Source organism: Cnephaeus nilssonii, assembly GCF_951640355.1.
Source record: "Cnephaeus nilssonii genome assembly, chromosome: X".
Lineage (NCBI taxonomy): Eukaryota > Metazoa > Chordata > Mammalia > Chiroptera > Vespertilionidae > Cnephaeus > Cnephaeus nilssonii.
Genome location: NC_137071.1, coordinates 123,363,258 through 123,388,319, shown reverse-complemented (window position 1 = coordinate 123,388,319; position 25,062 = coordinate 123,363,258). Strand labels below are relative to the sequence as shown.

The 25,062-nt window shown below is 41.6% G+C and overlaps 2 protein-coding genes across 7 annotated transcripts in view; both read left to right on the top strand.

Moving 5' to 3' along the window:
- The window catches only part of RRAGB (Ras related GTP binding B), a 47,652-nt gene extending 45,244 nt beyond the window's left edge, over nucleotides 1-2,408 (top strand). For 2 of the 5 annotated variants that reach the window (XM_079765515.1, XM_079765512.1), the window contains exon 11: nucleotides 1,165-2,407. In XM_079765515.1, coding sequence (XP_079621641.1) covers nucleotides 1,165-1,262 — 98 coding nt within the window. In that variant the 3' untranslated portion in view covers nucleotides 1,263-2,407. Of the gene's footprint in view, nucleotides 1-1,164 lie in introns of all 5 variants that reach the window. The other 3 variants (XM_079765511.1, XM_079765513.1, XM_079765514.1) reach the window with 3 other exon arrangements.
- Nucleotides 2,409-11,800: 9,392 nt separating this feature from the next.
- The window catches only part of KLF8 (KLF transcription factor 8), a gene marked incomplete at its 3' end in the record, with an annotated part of 96,298 nt that continues 83,036 nt past the window's right edge, over nucleotides 11,801-25,062 (top strand). Inside the window, exon 1 of one of the 2 annotated variants that reach the window (XM_079765381.1) lies at nucleotides 11,801-11,934. Of the gene's footprint in view, nucleotides 11,935-23,337; nucleotides 23,891-25,062 lie in introns of those variants that run through there. The other variant, XM_079765380.1, reaches the window with a different exon arrangement.

The window sequence follows — 25,062 nt, the reverse complement described above, 5'->3', positions numbered from 1 at the left end:
TGTATATTTTATCACAAAAAAAACTAACTTAGTACTAGTAATAAATATTTTTTTCTATTTAATAAATGTATATTTTGAAGCTTAAAAATAATTTAGGCTCTATGGTATTTTGTTCTTGGGAACTTCAAAAATCAAATTATTAAATATAGGTATTTTCAAGAAAGGAGAACCCAAATGTATGATATATAGTATAGATTTTTTAAAATATTTTTTTATTGATTTCAGAGGGGAAGAAAGAGGGAGAGAGAGTTAGAACCATTAATGGTGAGAGAATCATTGATCAGCTGCCTCCTGCTCACTCCCTACCAGGAACTGAGCCTGCAACCCAGGCCTGTGCCCTGACCAGGAATTGAACTGTGACCTCCTGGTTCATAGGACGACACTTAACCACTGAGCAACACTGGCCGGGCTAGATTTTTAAAAGACTAGTCAGACTTAGCTCTGAACTATTAAATATTGACCATTTTATATGTCATTATATATTTCTAAGTAGCATATTCCAAATTTGTGTTATGGGCATAAAGGGAGATATTTGGTGCTTCCATGCCATAATAGCCAGATTCATCTCAACCATTAAAATAAAGGTTGTAGCAGTATTTTCAGGATGTTCCCAGAAGTTTAAGTTATCTCTGATTCACTGTTTTTTTCTACCTTTGGTTAATATTAAAATGTAACATAAGCCTGGCTGGTGTGGCTCAGTGGTTGAGCATCAACCTATGAACCAGGAGGTCAGGGTTTGATTCCTGGTCAGGGCTCATGCCCAGGTTGCAGGCTCAATCTCCAGTGAGGGGCAGCCGATCGATAATTCTCTCTCATCATTGATCTTCCTATTTCTCTCTCCCTCTCCCTTCCTCTCTCTGATATCAATAAAACATATTTAAAATATATAATATAATATAGGATAGTAGGTTTCATAGTATTAGCCCCCAAATAAAAATTTTTGATAATTTATGTTGGAAAGTTTGTGTTTATAATATAAACACATATACTTTTTCAGAAAAACTAAACTGTGCTTAACTTGGGGCCTCATATTCCTATATGTTGTCTGTGTCCTACTACGTTGAGGGATTTGGCTCTCTTTTGTTCGTTTATTTGTTTTTAATAGACATTCCTTTGACTGCCTGTACTCACTTTGTTGGGTATCTCCCCCACCCCTACCCCCAGCTTCTGCAGCGACTCTGATCAACATCCGCAATGCCAGGAAACACTTTGAAAAGCTGGAAAGAGTGGACGGACCAAAGCAGTGTCTTCTCATGCGCTAAACATTGCCAAAATGTTGTTTCAGAAAAGAAATTGAAATACTGTTTCTTAATCTTACTGTTGTATTAGTCTATGTAGACTCTGAAATGTTGTGATGCTTACCACTTCCGTATTTCTTCCCTACTCCCCAGTCTTAATGTTTACCCTTGAATGCTATTTACTCAAATAGCCAGTGAGAAATTAGGAGATGAGCTGTCCATGAAGCTGATCTGACATAAAAGTAGGTAATATGTGAGTGTTCTGATAATAAGGTTTTAATAGTGTGTTCAGATAATCTTGTTCCAATAGTTGTGTGTGCCAAAGCCTCTTCTAACATTGTCTTGTATTCCCTATAAGATAGTAACCTAGAAGTTTGGAGTATTACTGTTCCTCAGCATGCATTCAAATAATCCTTAACTCCAATTACAAATAAACTTGCTGTTAGGGATTCAGTGTCTGTTCTTCTTTCTTGTTTATTTAAGTTTTTCCTAAGGGAGAGCAAGTTAATTTCACAGTTAGTCGAGAAGGGAACCTATGTCTTACTGAGAAATAGTACAAAATAAAGTTGGGTGCAAAGGATGGAGCCTGATTATAGCCTTAAATCTAGGCAGAAGAGTTTAGATGTAATGTGTTAGGAAATAGGAAACCACTGTAGGTTTTTGAGGAGGGGAATTACATGAAAGGAAGTTTGAAAGAAAATTAACCTAGACTGTATGGGCTGACCGATGGCAGTTGGGGAAGCTCTGGTAATAATCTAGGCCTGAGGTGTGTTGAAAGCCTGTTCCAGGATGTGACTGGAGAAGGAATGAATAAAAAGTTGAGGAGAAATAATAGGATTTGTGAAATGTGACTCTTCTTTCTTTGAGGTCCAGAAATGGTGAATTTTATGTATTCTGTTATACCTAATGGGATCCATGCCTTCATTATGCTAGTCAAGTAGCATTATTTTATTTGACTTCATCTCCTAAAGAAAACATGCATTGTGAACTGGGAGAAATGGAGCTTAACAACACACACTATAACTACTCAAAGCCCTAACTTTTTCAGTTCCCATAGATATGCTAACAGAACACAAATGCATTTAGGGCGTCTACAGCACAGTAGACTCATCTCATTTCTCGTCTCTATGTTCTGAAGATACTTCTTTCAGACCACCAGAGCTTCACCTTTTCCCATCTTATTATCCCCAGTTGAGCGAGAGAGAGTTTTTCACTGAATGGCAAAGTACATGTGGTTTTGGTAGTCTACATTATTTAGCTTAGCAATCTCAAATCTTAAAAGAACTGCACGGGACTAATTTGATCAATAATTGTATTAATCTTCTGGAGAAGGAGAGTTTTTTCAGTAGATGTTCCAGATTTTTTTGTCCTTTTAACACTTAGGAAAATGAGAAGAGCAAATGAACCGGGGATCTGTTCTATGACTAATAGGAGTCATGATTTGACATGACTCATTATCCTCAATACCTGGGGTGGTATTTGAAGGAGCTACTAAAAGCATTTTTTTTAGAAGTTGGATAGATAGATATAGATATAGACATTAAATTAGATGAGCACCCAAAAACACAAAGTTATATCATTATTTGCTCTTGATTCATCTTGCTCAGATTCTAGTTATAACTTTGATGTATAAAAGGATGAAAGGTTAGCAAAATAACATGATTCAACATAATCCTTCTTATGGTAATGACTATCCAGTCGTCTTTGTCATTGAAGACAAAAATATATTTCAAGGTAGAGCTGCTTAGACACAAGTAAACAAGTGCACAGTGAAGGCATGTACACAGAAATGGAGAGAAGAAATCAAACCAGAGATAGGTCTGTTCATTAAATTCCACATATAAGTGAGATCATATGGTATTTGTCTTTGGTTTATTTTGCTTAGCATAATATTCTTCAGGTCCATCCATGCTATCACAAAGGGTAAATTTTTCTTCCTTTTTCAGGCAGAGGAGTAGTCCATTGTGTAGATGTACCACAGTTTTTTTTTATCCACTCATCTACTGATGGGCACTTGAACTGCTTCCAAATCTTGGTTGTTGTAAAGAGCACTGCAGTGAACATAGGGGTACATATATTCCTTTAAATTAGTGTTTCGTGTTTCTTCAGATAAATTTCCAGAAGTGGAATCGCTGGGAGACAGACTCATAGATAGAAAGCAAGCAGGCAGCTCTGGTATGTGTGTGTAGGGGGATGTTGGGGAGGGTGGAGGGATTGAGCAAAAAAGAACTCATGGATATAGACAACAGTGTGGTGATTGCTGGGGGGAGGGGAGGAGGTTGAAAAGGGACTAGAAGGGATAATATATACACATACACACACACACACACACACACACATATATATACATATATGTGTGTGTGTGTGTGTGTATATATATATATATATATATATATATATATATATATATATATATATATAAAAGGCTAAGTAACTGTCTGACTGGTCAGTAGGTATGACACACAATGACCACCAGGGGGAAGACACTCAACGCAGGAGCTGCCGAGCTGCAGTGACTTAGAAGCAGTGGTGTTCAGGTGACACACCCTGGAACCAGAGCGGAGGGAGCCTGATTCCTCACACTCTAGGACCCCTTGGGGGATGTCAGAGAGCTGGTTTCGGCCAGATCCCCGCAGGCCAGGTCGAGGGATCCCACCTGCCCGAGGGACCCTGCTCTGCAGACGTCCTTCAAGCCACAGCACCGCCTCAGGTGCAGCTGGCTGGGGGGGACTGCAGGAGGTTGGCTCCAGGTTGTGTCCAGCCCGTCTCACCCAGTCCCACCCCACTGGCTACCTTCTAATTAATATCCTTTCAATGTGCATGAATCCGTGCACCAGGTCACTAGTATGGAAATAAAATAAAATTTTAAAAACCAAGTTCCCAGGTGATACTGATGCTGATCCTGCTGGTCCAGGGACTATACTTTGAGAACCACTACCTTAAGGAAAAGAAGAGGAAATGTAGATGTGGAAGCAGGAGTGGGAAAACAGGTTCACTAGGTTTGCAAGGTGAGTTGAAGGCATTATACCAAGTAAGATATATATAGTTTAGGCCACTGATTCTCAAAGTAATATAAAATTTTTTGAAGCACTATTTTAGAAGTAATGACTAGGAAGTTCCTATTTCATAACTGGTATGTTGCAAATGGAAACCAATGCTAGCCTAAAGAGTATAGATAGCAATTTGTATAAGGACCTAATATATTCGACCACCTTTATTTGCTAACCCAATAGAATATCATGAAAACTTAGGTGGGTTTGCCAAATGAAAACAGTACTACCTTTACTTGTAATGTTGAGTATTTACTAAATGTAAGGCTGTAAAAGGATTATCTCATTTAATTTTCACAAGAAGCTGTCTGTCACTATCCTGTTTTTTTAAATAAGCAAAGTGGGCCCACAGAGGGTAAGAAACTTGCCCACAGTTATGCAGTAGTGGTGAAGCTGGAATTTGAACTCAGGTAGTAAACTGCAGAGCTTGTGCACTTAACCTTAATCTTGAAGTTATTTGGCCTTCTTGAATTTAAGAATCTACTCATGGTGGAGAGTTTGAGGTGCCAGGTGTGATACCTAGCTTTGAGGCTACCACTCTGTTCGCTACTAGGGAAATAATAAACCGAACGCTGTTAACCTATCTCATGTCTGTTTTCACTGGGGCTTTGCCACATGGAATAAGAAGCTTTACCACAGTAGGCAGTGAGAATCAGAGTCAATAGGAGAAAAATACCTCCAGCTTGTAGGATTTACGTTAAACCAAAGCAATTTTCAGTATTTACGGTTTTTGTCCTCCCGGAACTGGGCTACTGTGAGCAGTTATAGCCTCTACCTCTCTTGGGCCCTTTAAAACAGGAGGGGAAAACTTTGTAACATTTCTTAGGCCTCTACAGCAATGTTTTAGCAGGAAGGCATTCAGGGTCTTCTGCAGCCTTCATAAACAAGCCCCATTGTGTAAATTTCCTTACTGTGTGGAACACAATTAGCATCCACGTCCCCCCAGCTCTGCTGAGGCTTGATTGACAAAATTTATATGTTTAGGTTGTACAATGTGTTTGTTTTTAAGGCGCACAATTAGATAATATATCTATATATAGAAAAGCCTAAGCGACCGTTACTGGAACAACCGGTCAACCAGTTGCTAAGACGCACACTGACCACCAGGGGGCAGCCGCTCAACGCAGGAGCTGCCCCCTGGTGGTCAGTGTGCTCCCATAGCCAACCTTATGTGGCCGGCCAACCTCCCGCAGCCCCAATTGGGACTGGGCGAGATGCCCCAATTGGCCCTGATCACCGGCCAGTCAGAGGGACCCCACCTATGCACAAATTTGTGCACCAGGCCTCTAGTGTTATACATAATGAAACAACTACCACAACCAAGTTAATTAACATATCTCTTAGCATTTTTTTTCTGGTGAGAACACTTAAAATCGATTCTCTTAGAGTTCCGGTCAAGATGGCGGCACAGGTAAACATGTGACTCACCGCCTCCCACCACCACAATGTAACAACCATCATTCAGAACCAACTGAGATCTAGCTGAATGGAAGTCCTACACCTGGGGAATTAAAGAAGAAGCACATGGAGACTAGTAGGAGGGGCAGAGACTTGGGGCAGAATTGCAGAATGGACCACTCCCACACCCATGTGTGGCAGTTTAAAATAGGGAGGGATATGCCCTGGTCAATTTGGCTCAGTGGTTAGCATCGGCCCGCAGACTGAATGGTTATGGATTCGATTCCTAGTCAAGGGCATGCACCTCTGTTGTTTTTCAATCCCTGGCTCTGATCAGGGTGTGTGTGGGAGGCAACCAATAGATGTGTCTCTCACCTCGATGTTTCTTTCTCTCCCCCCCTCCTCCCTACCTTCCACTCTCTCTAAAAATCAATGGAAAACATATCTTTCAGTGAGATTTTACAAAAAAATTGGGAAGGATATCTTGGTTGTGGAGGTTTTCCTGAGGAGTGAGGGGTCTCAGTCCCACATCAGGCCCCTCCCCCCCCCCCCCCGGCCCAGGGTTCCAGGACAGGGAAGATAAGTCCCCACAACTTCTGGTTGTAAAAACCAGCTCAGATTGTGGCTGAGTGACACAGAGGCTGATGGAGTCCCAGGCAGTTCCTCTTAAAGGGCCTGGGCATGGACCTACTGGGACTCATTCTGAGCTCCAGTGCTGGGGAAGCAGCTTAAAAAGAACCTGGGACATTTAGGGAGGAACTAACTTGCCTGGAATCAGGGCAAGAGCTGGAAGGGCAGATTTCTGCCAGACAAAAGTGCTGGCAGAGGCCATTGTTCCTTTAATCCTTAAAAATTCCATTAATTGGGCACTATTATATATAATAAATCTGAGGCACAGAGAGGTTAGGTTATTTTTGCACAACTCTAATGATTAGTGAGTAACAGAGCTGGGACTTGAATCCAGGCAATCTAGTACGTGCCACTAACATGCCTGCAACCCTGTGTAGTGCAGGAACTTCAGATTGAGGTGGACAGAGTTGGATAGACATCCTACTTTAAACTAGGTTGAAGATAAACTAACTTCATAAGTCTATTTAAATTCCCCTTGATATGTTAGCAAGTATTGACTGAGCAGCCCTGAGTATTTAGCTCTGTTTTAGGCCTTGTGATTGGGAAGACAAAAAGTTAGCTTGCAAAAAAATGGGCCTTCCCCCAATACTGGAAACTTTGAGGGCATAAACATGTCTATTTTCTCTCCCCACTGACTCTCTACAACATAGTTCAATGACTGATATGTCATAGGCATAAATATATAGTTGGTGAATGAATGAAGTTTCTTATCCAGATGGTTTCTATTCTAGGGAGGAAGCAAACAAGCCTGGCTGGATTGAACTCAAGAATACATCTAGGGCTCTAGCTAGTGTAGCTCAGTGGTCAGAGTGCTGGCCCTCCCATCAAATGGTGGTGGGTTTGATTCCCAGTCAAGAGCAGGTACCTGGATTGCAGGTTCGATCCCGACCCCCCTCGGGGCGCATGTGGGAGGCAAACAATCGATGTGTCTCGCTTACATTGATGTTTCTCTCTCTCCCTCATTCCCTCCTTCCCTTCCTTCCCCTTCCCTTCCTCTCTCCCTCCAGTCCACTCTCTCTAAAATCAATGGGAAAAATATCCTCGGGTGAGGATTAACAAAAAATAAAATATTTAAGAAGAGAATACATCTAGGGAAGTGGGTCCAAGACGCTGGCTGAGATTGCCCCCTCCCAAGAACACATTGAATGTACACCTATATTTGAAACAATTCCTCCTCAGAAACAAGTGAGGGTCAATTGAACAGCTTCTGCGAAAGAAAGAAAGAAAAAGAAAGAAAGACAGACAGACAGACAGACAGAAAGAAAGAGAAAGAAAGAAAGAAAGAAAGAAAGAAAGAAAGAAAGAAAGAAAGAAAGAAAGAAAGAAAAAAAGAAAGAAAGAGAAAGAAAGAAGAAAGAAAGAGAAAGAAAGAAAGAAAGAAAGAAAGAAAGAAAGAAAGAAAAGAGAAAGAAAGAAAGAAAGAAAGAAAGAAAGAAAGAAAGAAAGAAAGAAGAAAGAAAGAGAAAGAAAGAAAGAAAGAAAAGAGAAAGAAAGAAAGGAAGGAAGGAAGGAAGGAAGAAAGAAAGAAAGAAAGAAAGAAAGAAAGAAAGAAAGAAAGAAAGAAAGAAAGAAAGAAAGAAAGAGAAAGAAAGAGAGGGAGGGAGGGAGGGAGGGAGGAAGGAAGGAAGGAAGGAAGGAAGGAAGGAAGGAAGAAAGAAAGAAAGAAAAAGGAAAGAAAGAAAGAGAGAAAAGAGAGAGACTGCATAGAGAAGGGCAGAGAAATCTGAGAGCGCTCAGAGAGCTGAGGAAAGTCTAGTACCAGAGGAACCAGTGAGCAACTATTGTTTACATTTCCCTTGCACTTGGATAGTGGGCGGGAGCTCTATTTAGGTTCTCTGGCTAACCTCCAGGGCTGCTGTAGCATGTCCCCAGCCACCCCTCCCAGAGTTAGCTCCAGCAAGAACAGGAGGGTGCCACACAGCACATGTACACAGGGCTCCTCCACCCAGAAATTGATCGAGTGGGTATAACGGCACTACTGTGCCTACCCACTGGGTTGTGTGCATATGAGGGACTCTCCCACCTGGAGAGAGTGCAGAAGTAGCAGAGCTGCCCTGCCAGGAGAAAGTGAGGAGATAGTAGGGCATTGCTGTGCTCATACAAAGCAGCTCTGCCCTGACTCAGCTTGGGCAACAGGCAAAGCAACAGCGTGGGCCACACGCATAGCAGGCAGCCCTGCCTGGATGGGAAGGAGAAGAAAGTGTGCCATTCATCAGGCCACTCTGCCCCCAACTCCATTCTGGCCATGGACAGCCGGAACAACAGAGAGCTAGTGCACACATATGTACACACAACTGCCCCACTTGGAACCTGCTCCTGGCCAGCCGCACTTCAGGCACTACACGTGCTTGCCCTGACTCCAGCTAGCATGCCAAAACCATTTGGCACACATTCTACACAGAGGTCACTCCTACACAGAAAGACAAACAAGTTTGGTTTAATAGTCCCAATTCAATTAATGTGATACACCACAGAAACCAAATGTTTATTGCAGCATTATTCACAATAGCTCAAATATGGAAACAACCTAAGTTTTCATCAATGGGTGAATAATTAAGAAAATTTGACTATTTCTTTATTTAAATACTAGAGGCCTGGTGCACGGGGGTGGGGGGTGTCCCTCAGCCCAGCCTGTACCCTCTTCATTCTGAGACCCCTCAGGGGATGTCCGACTGCCGGTTTAGTCAGACATCCCTCTCATAATCTGGGACCGCTGGCTTCTAACTGCTCACCTATCTGCCTGCCTGGTCGCCCCTAACTGCCCTTCCCAGCCAGCCTGGTCATCCCCAACTTCCCTCCCCTGCCAGCCTGGTCGCCCCTAACTGCCCTCCCTGGCCGGCCTGGTTGCCCCTAACCACCTCTGCCTCGGCCCATGCCACCATGGCTTTTTCCGGAAGGATGTTCAGAAGGATGTCTGGTCTAATTAGCATATTACCCTTTTATTAGTATAGATTTATTCAGTCATAAGAAAGAATGAAATCTTGCCATTTGAAACAAAATGGAAAGACCTTGAGGGAAGTATTCAAAGTCAAATAAGTCAGACATAGACAGGAAAATGCCATAGATTCCCCTTATATATGGAGCCTAAGAAAGAAATGAGACAAAAATGAGTTCCTAGATGCAGAGAAAGATTGGTGGTTGCCAGAGGTATAGGTGGATAAAATGGGTGAAGGGCATCAAAAGGTACAATCTTCCAGTTATAAAATAAGTAAAAAAAGTCTTAGTGATGTAATGTACAGTATGGTCACTATAGTTAATAGTACTATATTGCATATTTGAAAATTCCTAAGAGACTTGTCCTTGTTGTTAATCCTCACTAAAGAATATTTTTTTCCATTGATTTTTAGAGAGAGTGGGAGGGAGGGAGGGGAGACAGAGAGAGAGAGAGAGAGAAAGAGAGAGATCAATCAGTTGCCTCCCACATGTGCCCCAACTAGGGTGGGGGATTGAACCTTCAACCCAGGTACATGCCCTTGACTGGGAATCAAACCTGAAACCCTTCCGTCCATGGGCTGATGCTCTAACCACTTAGCAACACCAGCCAGGGCCTAAGAAAATGTTAAATGTTAAAAAGTCCATATCATAAGGAACATTCTCTTAAATATGTGAAGCGATGTATGTTACCGAGATTTGTGCTGATAAATATATAAATATGTTGAATCATAATGCGGTAAATCTGAAACTAATATAATATTGTATGTTAATTATACCTCACTTAAAAAATTGAAAAAGCACTTCAAGTAATTGCCCAGCCAGGCATGGGCAACACTTGGCTCAAACATGATGTCGCTTCTCTCCTCAGGTCACAGGGGACTCTTGTCTAACCTCACCCAGAAGCCTCAGATGGTTTGCAATTATTTTTAATTTTTATGAGACCTTTTTCCTGTTTATGTTCTTACAGAACAAACACAGTTTATATTGCTGATGTCTTATCCCTTTGAAAAATCTGTCAGGGTCCATTTATTCATTCAGTGAGTGGTTTTACCAGTTAAAAAAAGAAACGTGTTGTTTTTCCATCTGCATCAGTGAGGTTTCTCTGTCTTTCCTTAACCTATGCTGATTATGTGTAGACTTTCGTGAAATTTTCAGATGAAAACAACCATTATTTCTAGGAGAATACTGAATCAATAATCTGGTTGATTCCCAGATTAAAGCAAAATTATGCAGATTTTTTTCCCATTAAAAACAGAATAGAGGGCATCTGTTGATTAATAAGTGTTCTTCTGACAAGAATTTTCCCATAGAGGGAGTTTTCTGTGTTGGGAGAATTTTGAATACTAATTCAGTCAATTTACTCATTATTGGCTTGTTCCAATTTTTTATTTTTTCCTGATTCAGTCTTGTTAGGTTGTGGGTTTTGAGAAATGTATCCATTTCTTCTAGGTTATCTAATTTGTTGGCATGTAATTGTTTATAGTATTATATTACGATCCTATGTATTTCTTTATTTTTTAAATATATTTTTATTGATTTCAGAGAGGAAAGGAAGGGAGAGGGGAAAAAGAGATAGAAACATCAATGATGAGAGAGAATCATTAATTGGCTGCCTCCTGCACACCCACTAGTGGGGGTTGAGCCTGCAATGTGGACATGTGCCCTTGACTGGAATGGAACCAAGGACCCTTCAGTCCGCAGGCTGACGCTCTATCCACTGAGCCAAACCAGCTAGGGCTGATCCTGTGTATTTCTGTAGTATCAGTTGAAATGTCTCCTCTTTCATTTCTAATTTAATTCGAGTCTTATCTCTTTTTATCCTTAGCACAGGTAAAGGTTTGTCAATTTTGCACTGGCTGGTGTGGCTCAGGTGGTTGGAGTGTTGTCCTGCCCACTGAAGGGTCTCCAGTTTGATTCCTGGTCTGGGCACATGCCTAGGTTGCAGGGGGTTCAATCCCCAGTTGGGGTGTGGGAGAGGCAACCGATCAATATTTTTCTCACATTGATGTCTCTCCCCCCTGCCCCCGCCTGCTTCCTCTCTCTCTCAAATCAGTAAAAACATATCCTTGGATGAGGATTTTTTAAAAGAAGGTTTGTCAATTTTGTTTATCTTGTTGGAAAACCAGCTCTTAATTCTGTTGATACTTTCTATTGTCTTTCTGGTCTCTATTTCATTTATTTCCACTGTGATCTTTTGTGTTTCCTTCCTTTTGCTAACTTTGGGTTTAAGTTGTTCTTTTCTACTTCCCGAGGTTAAAGTTCAGTTATTTGAGATCTTTCTAATTTCTCAATATATGCATTTATTGCCATAAACTTTCCTCTCAGAACTACTTTTGCAGTCTACCACAGATTTGATATGTTGTGTTTCTATTTTCATTTGTTTTGAGATAATTTTTATTTGCCTTCTGATTTTTTTAAATTTGAGCCATTGGTTGTTCACAAGCTCGTTGTTTAGTTTCCACATATTTGTAGATTTTACAGCTTTCCTGTTGTTGGTTTCCAGTCTCATACCATTGTGGTTAGAAAAGGTAATTGGTATGGTTTCAGTCTCTTAAATTTGTTAAGACTTGTTTTGTGTCTTATCACATAATCTACCCTGGAAAACGTTCCATGTGCACTTGAGAAGAATGTGTATTCTTGCTGCTGTTGAGTGGTATAAGTCTTTTAAGTCCCTTTGGTCTAAGGTATGGTCTAATTCCAACATTTGCTGATATTCTCTCTGGAAAATCTATCCATTGTTAACAGTAGACTATTGATGTTCCCTACTAGTATTGAATTGTTGTGTATTTCTCCCTTTAGATCTGTTAGTCTTTGCTTAATATATTTCGGTGCTCCAATGTTGGATGCATATATCTTAATGATTTCTGTTTATTCTTGGTGTATTGGCTTAAAGTCTATTTTGTCTGGTACAAGTATGGCTAACCTGGCTTTCTTTTGGTTTCTATTTTAATGGGATATCTTGTTTGAGTCTATGTGTGTGTTTAGAGCTGAAACGAGTCTCCTGTAGGCAGTACATAGTTGGGTCTTGTTTGTTTATTCACTCAGCTACTCTGTGTCTTTTGTTTGATGAATTCAATCTATTCACATTTAGAATGATTATTGATATATATGAACTTACTATTGCCATCTTGTTTGCCTTCTGGTTGTTCTGTATTTTCATTGTTTCTTTGTCCATCTCTTTCTGCCTACCTTTATAAACTGTTGAGTTTCCAGGGTGGTGTAGGCTCTGTTTCCCCCTCTTTTATGTTTCATGCATCTACTCCAGATTTTTGCTTTTTGGATCCCATGTGCGTACCTGAAGTATATTCTATCTGGTTGTGGAATATTCTTTTTAGATATTGCTGGAATCATATTTTTATGTTTAACTTCATAAAAAAATATTGGTCTGAAATTTTATTTTTTAATAAATATCTTTGCTTTTGGTATCACAGTAATACAGCCCTCATAAAATGAGTTGGGAGATGTTCCCTCCTCTCCTATTTTCTGGAAGAGATTACGTGAAATTGTGTTTATTCTTCTTTAAGTAAGTGGTAAACTTTGCCAGTGAAGTCATTTGGGTCTGGAGATTATTTTTTATTTTTTTAAAGAAGTTTAATTTCATGTTCAATGTCTTCAATGATTATGAGGCTAGGTATATTATCTAATTCATCTTGGATGAGTTTTGATAGTTTGTGGTTTTAGAACTGTTTGATTTCTTTAATTTAAATTTTTACTTTTTTCTTGCAATTTTATTTTGTATTGGTTTCAGGTGTACTAGTACAGCTTAGTGGTTAGACAATCATATTCTTTACAAAGTGTTCCCCTCAATATTTCCTATGCCTGCACTGGCTCCACACAGAGTTATCACAATATTATTGACTATATTTCCAATGCTGTGTTGTAATTACCAATTTGTGCTTCTTAATACCTTCACAACTTTGATCCAGTCCCTCATACCCCCTTCCCTCTGGCAACTACCAGAATGCTCTCTGTGTCTGAGTCTGTTTCAATTTTGCTTGTTTATTTTGTTCTTTAGATTCCACATATAAGTGAAATTATATGGCATTTGTCTTTCTATGACTGACTTATTTCACTGAGCATAATAGGTCCCCCTATGTCCATCCATGCTGTCTCAATGGTAAGATTTCATTCTTTTTATGGCTGAGTGATATTCCATTATATATGTGCACCACTGCTTTGTTATCCACTTGTCTATTGATCAGCACTTGGATTGCTTCCATATCTTGGCTATTGTAAATAATGCTGCAGTGAAATAGAGGTGCATATATTCTTTCTTTTTTAAAAATATATTTTTATTGATTTCTGAGAGGGAGAGGGAGAGAGAGATAGAGACATCAATGATGAGAAAAAATCATTGATCGGTTGCCTCCTACATGCCCCACACTGGGGACTGAGCCGGCAACCCGGGCATGTGCCCTGATTGGGAGTCACCATATATTCTTTCTAATTAGTGTTTTAGTTTTCTTCAGCTAACTCCCCAGAATTGGAATCGCTGGGTCACAAGGCAGTTCCATTTTTAATTTTTTGAGGAAACTCCGTACTGTTTTCCATAGTGGCTGCACCAAGCTGCATTCCCACCAGCAGTGCATGAGGGTTCCCTTTTCTCCACATCCTCACCAGCACTTGTTTTTTTGTTGATTTATAGATGATAAACATTCTGACAGGTGTGAGGTGATATCTCATTGAGGTTTTAATTTACATTTTCTGACAGTTAGTGACATTGAGCATCTTTTCATGTCTATTGATCCTTTGTATGCCCTCTTTGGAGAAGTGTCTGGAGATGTCTAAACAGGTCCTCTGACCATTTTTCAACTGGATTATGTGTTTGTGTGTGTGTGTTGAGTAGTTTGAGTTCTTTATAAATTTTGGATACTGAGCCCTTATCAGATACATCATTGGCATTATATGTTCTCTCATTTAGTAGGTTGTCTCTTCGTTTTGTTTATGGTTCCTTTTGCTCTGCAAAAAGTTTTGTTTGATGTAATCCCAGTTGTTTATTTTTTCTTTTGTTTCCCTTGCCTGAGGAGATATAGCAGGAAAAATATTGTTAAGAGACATGTCAGAGATTTTACTGCCTAAGTTTTCTTCATGGAATTTTGTGGTTTAGAGTCTCACATTTAAGTTTTTAATGCAGTTTGAGTTTATTCTTGTATATGATGTAAGAAGGTGATCTAGTTTCATATTTTTGCATGTACCTGTCCAATTTTCTCAGCACCATTTATTAAATAGACTGTATGTTCTTGCCTGCTTTGTCAAATATTAATTGACCATCTAAACATGGATTTATTTTCTGGGTTTTATATTCTGTTCCATTAATTTATATCTGTTTTTATGCCAGTACCATGCTGTTTTGGTTACTATGGCCTTGATATCAGATAGTGTGATACCTCCAACTTTGTCCTTTCTCAATATTACTGAGGGTTATTTGTTTTGTGCGTGTGTGTGTGTGGGGGGGGGGAGGGGTTCCATATACATTTTTGGATTATTTGTTCTAGCTTTGCAAAATACTCCACTGGTATTTTGACAGGGATTGCATTGAATCTGTAGATTGCTTTGAGTAGCATAGACATTTTAATGATGTTAGTTCTTCCTATCTGTGAACACGGTATATGCTTCCATTTATTTGCATCTCCTTTGATTTCTTTCTTTAGTACCTTATAATTTTCTTAGTACAGTTCTTTTACCTCCTTGGTTAAATTTATTCATAGGTATTTTATTTTATTTCTTTGGAGCAATTGTAAATGGGATTGTTTTCTTTGTTTCCCTTTCTGATAGGAAGTGTTCACTTTTTTCTAAGTTGTCAAATATATGAGCATAAAGTGGTTTATGGTATCCCCTTATCATCCTTTTAATGGCTGCAGGACCTACAGTATTATTTCCCATTTCATTTCTAATTGGGTGGGAATTTATGTCTTCCCTCTTTTAACTTTTATTAGTCTTTCTGTGGGCTTATCAATTTTGTTCTGTTTTCAATGAAGTAGCTTTTAAAGGTTTCATTTTGTATGTTTTCCTACAACAATTTCATTGATTTCTACCCTGATTGTCTTTATTTCCTTTTCTCTATTTGCTTTGGGTTTATTTTGTTGTTTTATAGTGTCTGAATTAGGAAGTTGATATTTTTTTTTTACTTGAGACATTTCTTTGTTTGCAATGTAAGCATTTAGTGCTATAAAATTCTCTGAGGCCTGACATATTTCAGTATGCTATATTTTTATTTCATTTATTTCCCTGCATTTTTATTTCCTTAGAAAACACCTCTTTGGTTCATTGATTATAAATTTGTTTTATTTAATTTCCATATGTCTACAGACTTTTCTGTTATCTTTCAGTTATTGATTTCTAGTTTGATTTTATTTTGTTCACAGACCACATGCCACATGATGTAATTCTTTTAAATTTGTTGAGGTTTGTTTTATGGCCCAGAATATGGTCTCTTTTGGTAAAGATTCTGTGGATAATTGAAGAAAATATTTACTTTGCTGTTGTTGTGTGGAATGTTCTATATATGTCAACTAAGTATAATCATGCTGGTTGATCATGAAGTTCAGCTCTTGTATATCCTTCCTGATTTTCTGCTTACAAGTTCTATCAGTTTCCGAAAGGGGATGTTGAAGTCTCCCAATACAATTGTGGATGTGTCTATTTCTTCCTTCAATTCTATTAGTTTTACACATGATAGAAGAAACGAAATAACTCATCATGCTACTCTGTTGCTCAAAATCCTTCAATGGACTTACATCACAATTTAGAATATACTTCTCTCTTTGGATGGATGAGAGGGTCCTGTGTGCTCTGCCTCTATTTTCCTCTCTCACTGTGTCTCTTGCCACTGCTCCCGTGCTCAAACCATAGTCAGTCTGGTTTTCTTGCAGGACCTTGCGCTCCAAGCTCATTCCTGCTTTTGCACTTGCTGCTCCTTCACCTTCCCTCTGATAGCTTCTTGCTCACTCTCTTACTTCATTTAGGTCTCTGATGAAACAGCCTTGACTCTCATTTTCTAAAATAACTGCCAGCTCCCATCCTTTCACAAACGCCTTAGGAATAATCAAGGCGATCTTAGCCAATTGCTTTTCTGGTCTCTGAGTTACTTCACTTCTCTTATTTATTGCATTTTTTTTAGTTAAACCCTTACTCTAGCAATGGATTGTATACTGCCTTATGATGTATTTTGTATTACTTAAATAAATGGTATACAATATAAAAAAATCTATTAGTTTTGTTCAAAATAGATTATTTAATTGAGGCAATACTGGTTTATAACATGTTTCAGGTATGCAACATTTTAATTCAAAATCTGTATACAATACATCATGCTCACCACCAAAAGTCTAGTTTCCATCTGTCAACATACAAATGACACCCTTTACCAGTTTCATCCTCCCTTCACCCACATTCCCTTCTGATAACCACCAATCTGTTGTCTGCCTCTATGAGTTTTTTTGTGGTTTGTTCATTTGCTTTTGTCTTGTTTGTTTTTGTTTAATAATATTTTTGTATTGCAAATATGAAAGAAATCATACAATATTTGTCTTTTTCCATCTGATTTATTTCACATAGCATGATACACTCAAGGTGCATTCATATTGTCATAAATGGTAGGGTTTCACATTTTTATGGCTGACTAGCATTCCATTGTATATATATATATATATATATATATATATATATATATATATATATATGAGAGGTGGGGAGAGAGAGAGAGAGAGAGAGAGAGAGAGAGAGAGAGAGAGAGAGAGATTTTGGTTGCCTCCCATACACACCCTGGCTTGGGATAGAACTACAACCCAGGTATGTGCCCTGACTGGGAATCGAACCCATAAACTTTTGGTGTACAAGACGATGCTCCAACCAACTGAGCCACCCAGCCAGGGCTGCCACATCTTCTTTAGCCATTTATCTGTCAGTGGACATTTAGGTTGTTTCCATATCTTGGATATTATAGAAAACTAGAGGCCCAGTGCATGATTGAATCATGCACGTGTAGGGTCCCCTACACGCTTTCGCTTTTCACGGTGGAGCTGGGTGCCTGTCCGCTGGTGCCGGAGCAGACAGGCACCCAGCTCCCCCACTTTTGATGGTCCGCAGCCGCTGAGGGGGGCTGCCGCGGACACCTGGCTACCCTGCCGTTGAGAGGCGCAGCTGGTTGTCCGCGGCAGGCCCCCTCAGCGGCCGCGGATCTGGCCGTTGAGAGGCACAGGGGGCGGAAGTCCCGCCCCCTGCGCCTCTCAACAGCAGGGTAGCCCCCCTCAGTGGCAGCGGATCCGTGCCTCTCAATGGCCGGATAGGCCACCCCGAGTCCCGCCCCCCAGCCTCCCGCCGCCCAATCGTGGGCGTAGCGGAGTGATGGTAATTTACATGTTACTCTATTATTAGATAGGATGCTGCAATGAACACAGGTGTGCATATATATTTTTGAATACAGATGGCCAACAGGCACATGTAAGGATGTTCAACATCACTAATTATTAGGGAAATGCAAATCAAAAGCACAATGAGATGCCATAATGGCTATCATAAAAAGAGATAAGAAATAACAAGCGTTGGAGAGGATAAGGAGATAAGGGAACCCTTTTACAATGCATGCACAGAGGAACTTGAGAAAATATTATTATTGTCTCCCGTGTTTCTAAAGCTCAGAGAGGTTAGGTGACTTGCTTCAAGTAAAACAGCTAGGGAATGACAAACTTGGAACTGGGAGTCTTATTCAAAATCCAGTCTTCTTTCCACTACATCACAGCTCTTTTCATATCTGGGAGGTTTTCTGGTTGGCTACATGACTGACAGGTCCCATGTGTACTGCAGAGCTGAGTTCATTTCAACATGCCTGGAGTGTATATTATGTGTAAAGCTCGGTTGTAGTCACTGCAAGAGAGGTGAAAATAAAAAAGACACAGAACATAATCCAAGAAGCTTTTACAATGTAGTAAAATAACATCTAAAGTATAACTATGTTCTAAGTCGGCAAACGCATTAGTCAACAGAGCCAAATATCAACAGTACAACGATTGAAATTTCTTTGGAGAGCCAAAGTTTTTAAACTTAAACTTCTTCTAATGCCACTTCTTCAAAATAGACTCACCCAGGCCGTGGTATTTTGTGGAAGAGCCACACTCAAGGGGCCAAAGAGCCGCATGTGCCTCGCGAGCCGTGGTTTGCCGACCACTGTTCTAAGACAACGTGTAAGTAATGGAGGCATAGAAAAGTGAGGATTTGGGTTAGGTCTGAACCAATGACTTGGTGGAGGAAATCTTGTTAAATCTTATTTACTGCTATACACTCACTATGTACCTGGCAAAAAGTTGGGCTCAATAAATACCTGTTAGGCGTGGCTGGTGTGCCTCAGTGGTTGAGTGTCGACCTATGAATCAGGAGGTCCCGGTTCGATTCCCAGTCAGGGCACATGCCCTAGTTGCGGGCTAGATCCCCAGTAGGGGGTGTGCAGGAGGCAGCTGATCAATGTTTCTCATCTATGTTTCTATCTCTCTTTCCTTCTTCCTTCCTCTCTCTCTAAAAATCAATCAAAACATATTGGGAAAAAAATACCTGTTATGAAAATTATTGAATACCAATTTTTGACAGGCAAGTGACAATTATATAGCAGTAAACAGGCAGTAGATTCTGGCTAGCATAAGTAATAAAAGTTTAAAAAAAAGTTAGAGAAATAGAGAATTTATTGAAAAGATAGTGCTGCCGAAACTGGTTTGGCTCAGTGGATAGAGCGTCGGCCTGCGGACTGAAAGGTCCCAGGTTTGATTCCGGTCAAGGGCATGTACCTTGGTTGTGGGCACATCCCCAGTAGGGGGTGTGCAAGAGGCAGCTGATCGATGTTTCTCTATCATCAATGTTTCTAACTCTCTATCCCTCCCTCTTCCTCTCTGTAAAAAATCAATAAAATATATTTAAAAAAAACAAAAAGAAAAGATAGTGCTGAGGGCCTGGGGCAGAGCGGGAACTAGGGGAAAGGGGACAATGGGGATAAAGGAGGGACATCTGTAATACTCTCCACAATAAAGATAAATAAAAAAATATAGTGGGACATCGCAGAGTTAAGGGAAGAGTTGACTCAGAAAGGGCAGGAATAAGGTCAGCACTGGATTCAAGAGCAATTTATGGATCTTCTCTCCAGCTTTAATGTGACCCACCCCCATCTCCTGTAACCCCAAACTGTTTCCATTCAAAATGCCATGTGCTTGGGAGAGAGAAATTGATTGTCTCAGTTGGGTCAGGGACCTTCCCCTGGAATTAGTTTTTATCATCAATAGGGAAGGTTTACAGATCACAGACATCAGACATGGCCATTACAGAACCACCTATGGTTTCAAATCACTTCCAAAGAAGGTCAATTCTTGTTAATTGGAAATCTACTACATCCTGTGTGATGTCTACTAAAATCTAATCAAGAGGAATAAGATTAAGGGAATGTATTATTAATATTCCAAGCCTTTTCCTGTCATAAGAACTTTCTGACATCAGTAAGCTAACCAACAGAGACTGTCTGAGTTAGAAGGAGCCTTTGATAACCATTGATTCAACCTCACTGTACGATGAGAACTATGAGACCCTTGCATGCAGTCTTACATACAGTCACACAGCAAATAAGTGGTAGTAGTGGGTTACAGGAAACTTCTGACCTTTAATTCTGTGGGACTTTTCTCTGCCTATGCTCCACAGTGCTCAGCACTGTGCTGAGAATATAACCATGGTATCTTTCAAACTTCCCCATGATATCATGCTCAGGTATTGGTAGCAACCTAGCAAGAGTTATCTGTCATCCCTGGCCAGAAGTCCAGAGAATTTGGCCAAGCTGAGTAGGTTTTATGATCAGGCATACAGCTGAGTTAGGATACACAATGGATAAATAATCAAGGACATGTCAATGTCAGCTTAAGATAGACTTAAAAACAGGATTTTTATCGTCGGAGTTTTCTCTTCTTGAGGCTAAACAGCCCTAGATCCTTCCATTAGAAAAGGGAAGTGACTGCCTCATATGACTTGTATCAAGGTCATTGCTTACAGAATTGCTCAAACCACACTTCTAGCTTTAGGTAACAAATGTCCCTAATTACAGCTGCTTCCCATCATCTTTAACCCAAAAACATCCAGCAAAACGGAGTGTCTGCTCTTCCCAGTGTCATGACCGAACATCAGTTTCCTTTAGGAAACACACTGTAGTGGGAAAGTGTTTGTATCTGGAGCTATACTACCTGGGTTCAAATCCCAGCTTTACCATTTCCTAAGGAGGTGCTTTTTGGCAAGTCATTCTATCTCCTTGGGCTTTTGTTTTCTCATCTGTAAAATGAGGATAACAATAATAATACCTACTTCATAGGGAGGTTGTGAGAATCAAATTAGTTAATGCATCCTTGGAGGTACGACAGAGCATATGCAGATATTCTGACTCCAAAGTAAGAAACACATCTAGAGACAAAGATGCCCTTAGTTCAGATGACCAGGTCCTCAACCACTATGTTCCCTAGCACTGCTTGACAAAACCAAGGACACTTAAGCCAACCACTAGCAATAAACTGCAAACCCTAAAAGCCAATATAAAGGTACATTGCTACAGGCTCACTTCTCCAAATACCATTGCTAACTCAGCTTATGGACAAGGTATCCAGATGGATGTTCTAAGGGAGAATAGATGGGGCAAGTGATTCATAATAGGTGTGTCTCTCTTTGCTGCCTTCTTTTTCGGATTGATTCTTGTTAAAGTGATAACACCCAGCCTGGCCAGTGTGGCTCCATGGTGGTATAAGAACAGGTAGCCCCCAAAGGAAATGTGGCACACCTGATGGAAATGCCCAGCACATGGGCTGACCCTCAGGGTGGCTAGTTAACATGTCTCAGTGGTTGCCAAAGGTATCACTGAGCCACCATCGCCCTAAACAAACTGAGGAATTATTGTGAGGAGGCCAGGTCATCTAGGAGTAGTAGGTGGTGGACACACCCTTCTATGTATGACAGCAAGAAGGTATGGAAATAGCCCAGCTGGTGTAGCTCAGTGGTTAAGTGTCGATTCCCAGTCAGGACACATGCCTGGGTTGTGGGCTCGATCCCCAGTGTAGGGTGTACAGGAGGCAGCTGATCCATGATTCTCTCTCATCATTGATGTTTCTCTCTCTCTCTCCTTCTGCCTTCCTCTCTGAAATCAACATATATTAATATATATATACTAGTAGCCCTGCGCATGAATCCGTGTGCCAGTAGGTTGCTGCCACCCTCCTGTAGCTCTCCGCCCGCTGCACTGCCCTCCTGTAGCTACCCCCGCACCCTTCTCCCCCTTCCCCCCTCATAGCTCGCTGCCCCACCCTCCTGCAAATCCGTGATCCAGTTGTTAGGTGGTTGGTCGTTACGCCTCAGGGCGTAACGGATAACTAGCATATTCCTCTCTTATTATACAGGATATTTAATAAAAAGTTATAACACCCAGATATATCCTAGAAGATATCACCTTCCATCATTCTTTCAACAAATATTAACTGAGCCCCTACTATGTGGCAGCCACTGTTTATTATACTGAGTTTAGAGCAGAGAACAAACAGATGAAATCTCTGCTCTTACTGAGCTTATGCTCTAGTGGGAGGGACTTTACCACAGAAGCAAACGCATGTATGAGATTGTTTTAGATTGTGATCAGTGTTGTGATAAAAAACAAAATAGGATAAGGTCACAGAGGATACCTGGGCCCTGGGAGTTACTTTAATTTGGGTGGTCAGGGAAAGCTTCCCTGAGATTGAAACAAAATTGCATCCCACCATAGGTAGACCCAGATAGAAATAAAAGGAAGTGCAAAGTCCCTGAGGTCAGGCAGATCAGCATATTGGAACAAAAAGAAGATCAGTGTGGCCCTAACCGGTTTGGCTCAGTGGATAGAGCGTCGGCCTGTGGACTGAAGGGTCCCGGGTTCAATTACGGTCAAGGGCATGTACCTTGGTTGCGGGCACATCCCCAGTGCGGGATGTTCAGGAGGCAGCTGATTGACGTTTCTCTCTCATCGATGTTTCTAACTATCCCTCTCCCTTCCACTCTGTAAAAAAATCAATAAAATATATTTTTTTAAAAAGAAGATCAGTGTGGCTAATAGAGAGTGAACAAGGTTTTTATAAATCAAGTCAAAGAGGCAGGCAGGGGCTGGATCTAAAAATGGTGGCGGGGGCCAGGGTGGTGGTAGCGGAAATGCTGAGAAGTGGCCAGATTCGGATTTATATATATATATATATTTTTAATTGATTTTTTTACAGAGAGGAAGAGAGAGGGATAGAGAGCTAGAAACATCGATAAGAGAGAAACATCGATCAGCTGCCTCCTGCACACCCCCCACTGGGGACGTGCCCGCAACCAAGGTACATGCCCTTGACCGGAATCGAACCCGGGACCTTTCAGTCCACAGGCCGATGCTCTATCCACTGAGCCAAACCGGTTTTGGCCAGATTCAGATTTTTAAGATAGAGCCAACAGGATTTCTCGAAGAGTCGGATGTCGAGGATGGCTCAGTGATTTTTGCCTTGAGCAACCAGGTATTTTATCTTGAACTGGAATGGAGAATGGTATTGCATGTGATTTCTCATGGGTCATTCTGGAGTTCCACTAAGTGTGGATGGCACTTCAAGGCCCTTCTCTGCCTACTTAGGCAGTGAGGGGTGGTGTGGGCCTGCTGTTTTGGGGTGAGTTCGAGGCATGAAGCACATTTCTGGGAATCCTCACTTTCTCTTCCCCTATTCTGGTCCGAAATATGGAGACTTAACACAGATGCGATTTAGAGAAGACTTGAATATACCGAGTCAGGCCAAACCAAGAGGCCCCAGAGACAGGGGATCTGCTGTAGCCACTTCAGTCCAGAAACTGTAAGGAAGTGGGCGGCGCCAGAGAGGGCGCTGCACAAACTTTCTTGGCTATCTGGAGCCTAAGGAACCACTTATTTTTCCCCCTTTCTTTCTTTCTTTCTTTTCTTTTCTTTTTTTAACCAAAAACAAAGTAAAGAAAATAGATGGGGTAGAGTATGGCGTGGCCTGGCCGGCCCGGAAGGACTTTGGGTGGAGCGGACTGTGAAAGCTTCGGGGCAGAGGGGGAGGGGAAGCCTCCACTAGCAACTAAGCTCAGCTTCCTAAACTCGGCCGAAAGGTCAGAGGAATTGCAGGAAAGGCCAGGAGCCCTGGCCTTCTGTCTGCCCGCCAAAGACGGACTGAAAACCCAAGTTGTGCGATGCAGCTTTAAAGGGGCTGGTGATTGACAGAATGTGTAGCAGTGGATGGGGTGGAGCCGCTGGGTGGGGTCTGGGACCGGCAGCTGGGAGAAACCAAAAGGAAGAAAAAAGAAAACCATTGCCCCTGATTATCGCTAATGCCGGGCGGGGAAAGCTAGTCAGAAAGGGAGGAAAAGGAGGGCTTTAGAGCTCACCTCCACTCCCACCCACGGTCAACTCTCTCCAACCCTTCTGTCTCCTTTGGAGATCATTAAAATCGAGTGTCCACCGGCCCTGGTCGGTGCCCATTACCTCTAACACTCCACTGAACTAGGTTTGCAGTACGAGGGAGTGAGGACCCCGAGTCCATCAGCTCAACCCCAGCCCCGCCCCGTCCGTTGGCCCTGGCCCCAGGCTGGGAGGAGAGGATGCCTCCGGAGGCGCAGAATCCAAAAGTAAGTCCCTTTCATTTTGCCTACCTACCCTTTTTTTCCCCCTTCCTTTTGCCCCCCCTCACTGGGGTCTCCGCTGGGCGGCGAAGGAGCCACCTTATAGAAGGAGACTCTTTCAAGGAGGATCCTGAGGGTGGAGCAGGGTGGGGTAAGAAAGGGAGGGAAGGGGAGGAGGGGTGGCGCTAGGGGAGCTGCCACCCGTGGCCATAGGCGCGCTCAGAGTTGGATGTTTGTATGGTTTGGTGCCTCGATAGCCCCTCGGATCATCAGAGCCTCGACTTACCCTCTCCAGGAGTTCTTTCTTTTTGTCACACTCCAGCATCCTTATCAGGTTGCTTAAAGCCTCTAGCTGTGAGTTGGGAGGGCTCCATCTTGCCTGGCTTCTTAAAGGGACAGTGCACTAGTTCAACTGAGGGAAATCTGTATTGGAAATTCGATTTCGAGAAGGACAGCAGTGACTCGCCTTCCTATGACACTATGAGTTTGGGGGATATTTGCATGGGAAGGATAGCTTTTTCTCCCCCATACCAACCCCCAAACTTGGGTCTCATATCCAGTTGATTATCAGGAGGCGCACCCTTAAGTTGCACATTGGTTAACTGCAGTCAATTAGCAGTTTTAGGTGGATGGAAAATGTTCTGTTTCCTAAGAGGAGCCGTGGCAGCGCAGATGACTTGAAAACAAGAATTCATTCTACAAATATTTCTTGAATGCTAAATTCATTGCCTGTGGCTGATCCCACTGCTGAGCGGTGTCTATTAATATGTCAAGACCATGTAGAGTGGTGTCACTGACTCCTTTCTTAACAGATTGGTGGCCAAGGTTCCTTCTTAGGATATGGAGCTGTATGTTGAATTTGATTCCAGCATTTACCAGGCATCCATCCCTTGAAAGTTCCAGTGGTTCCCGCTTATTGCCTTTCCTTTAGTACCAGGAATTCCTACGCCCAAGCCCAGGTAGCTGGGAGAGGCAGCTGGAAGAGATAAGAACTCAAGGCTAAATGGCATGCAAAAGGCCAAGGGTGGTATGCATCAACAGGGAAGGGAAGGCCACCTTGGATGACCTGCCATTCCCACGTCCATGTCCAGTCAGGAAGATTGTGTTGGGGACAAGGGCTTCACCAGCTGATGTTAAGTAAAGAATCCGTGTGGTGGAGACTTGTTAGAAGGTGGCGG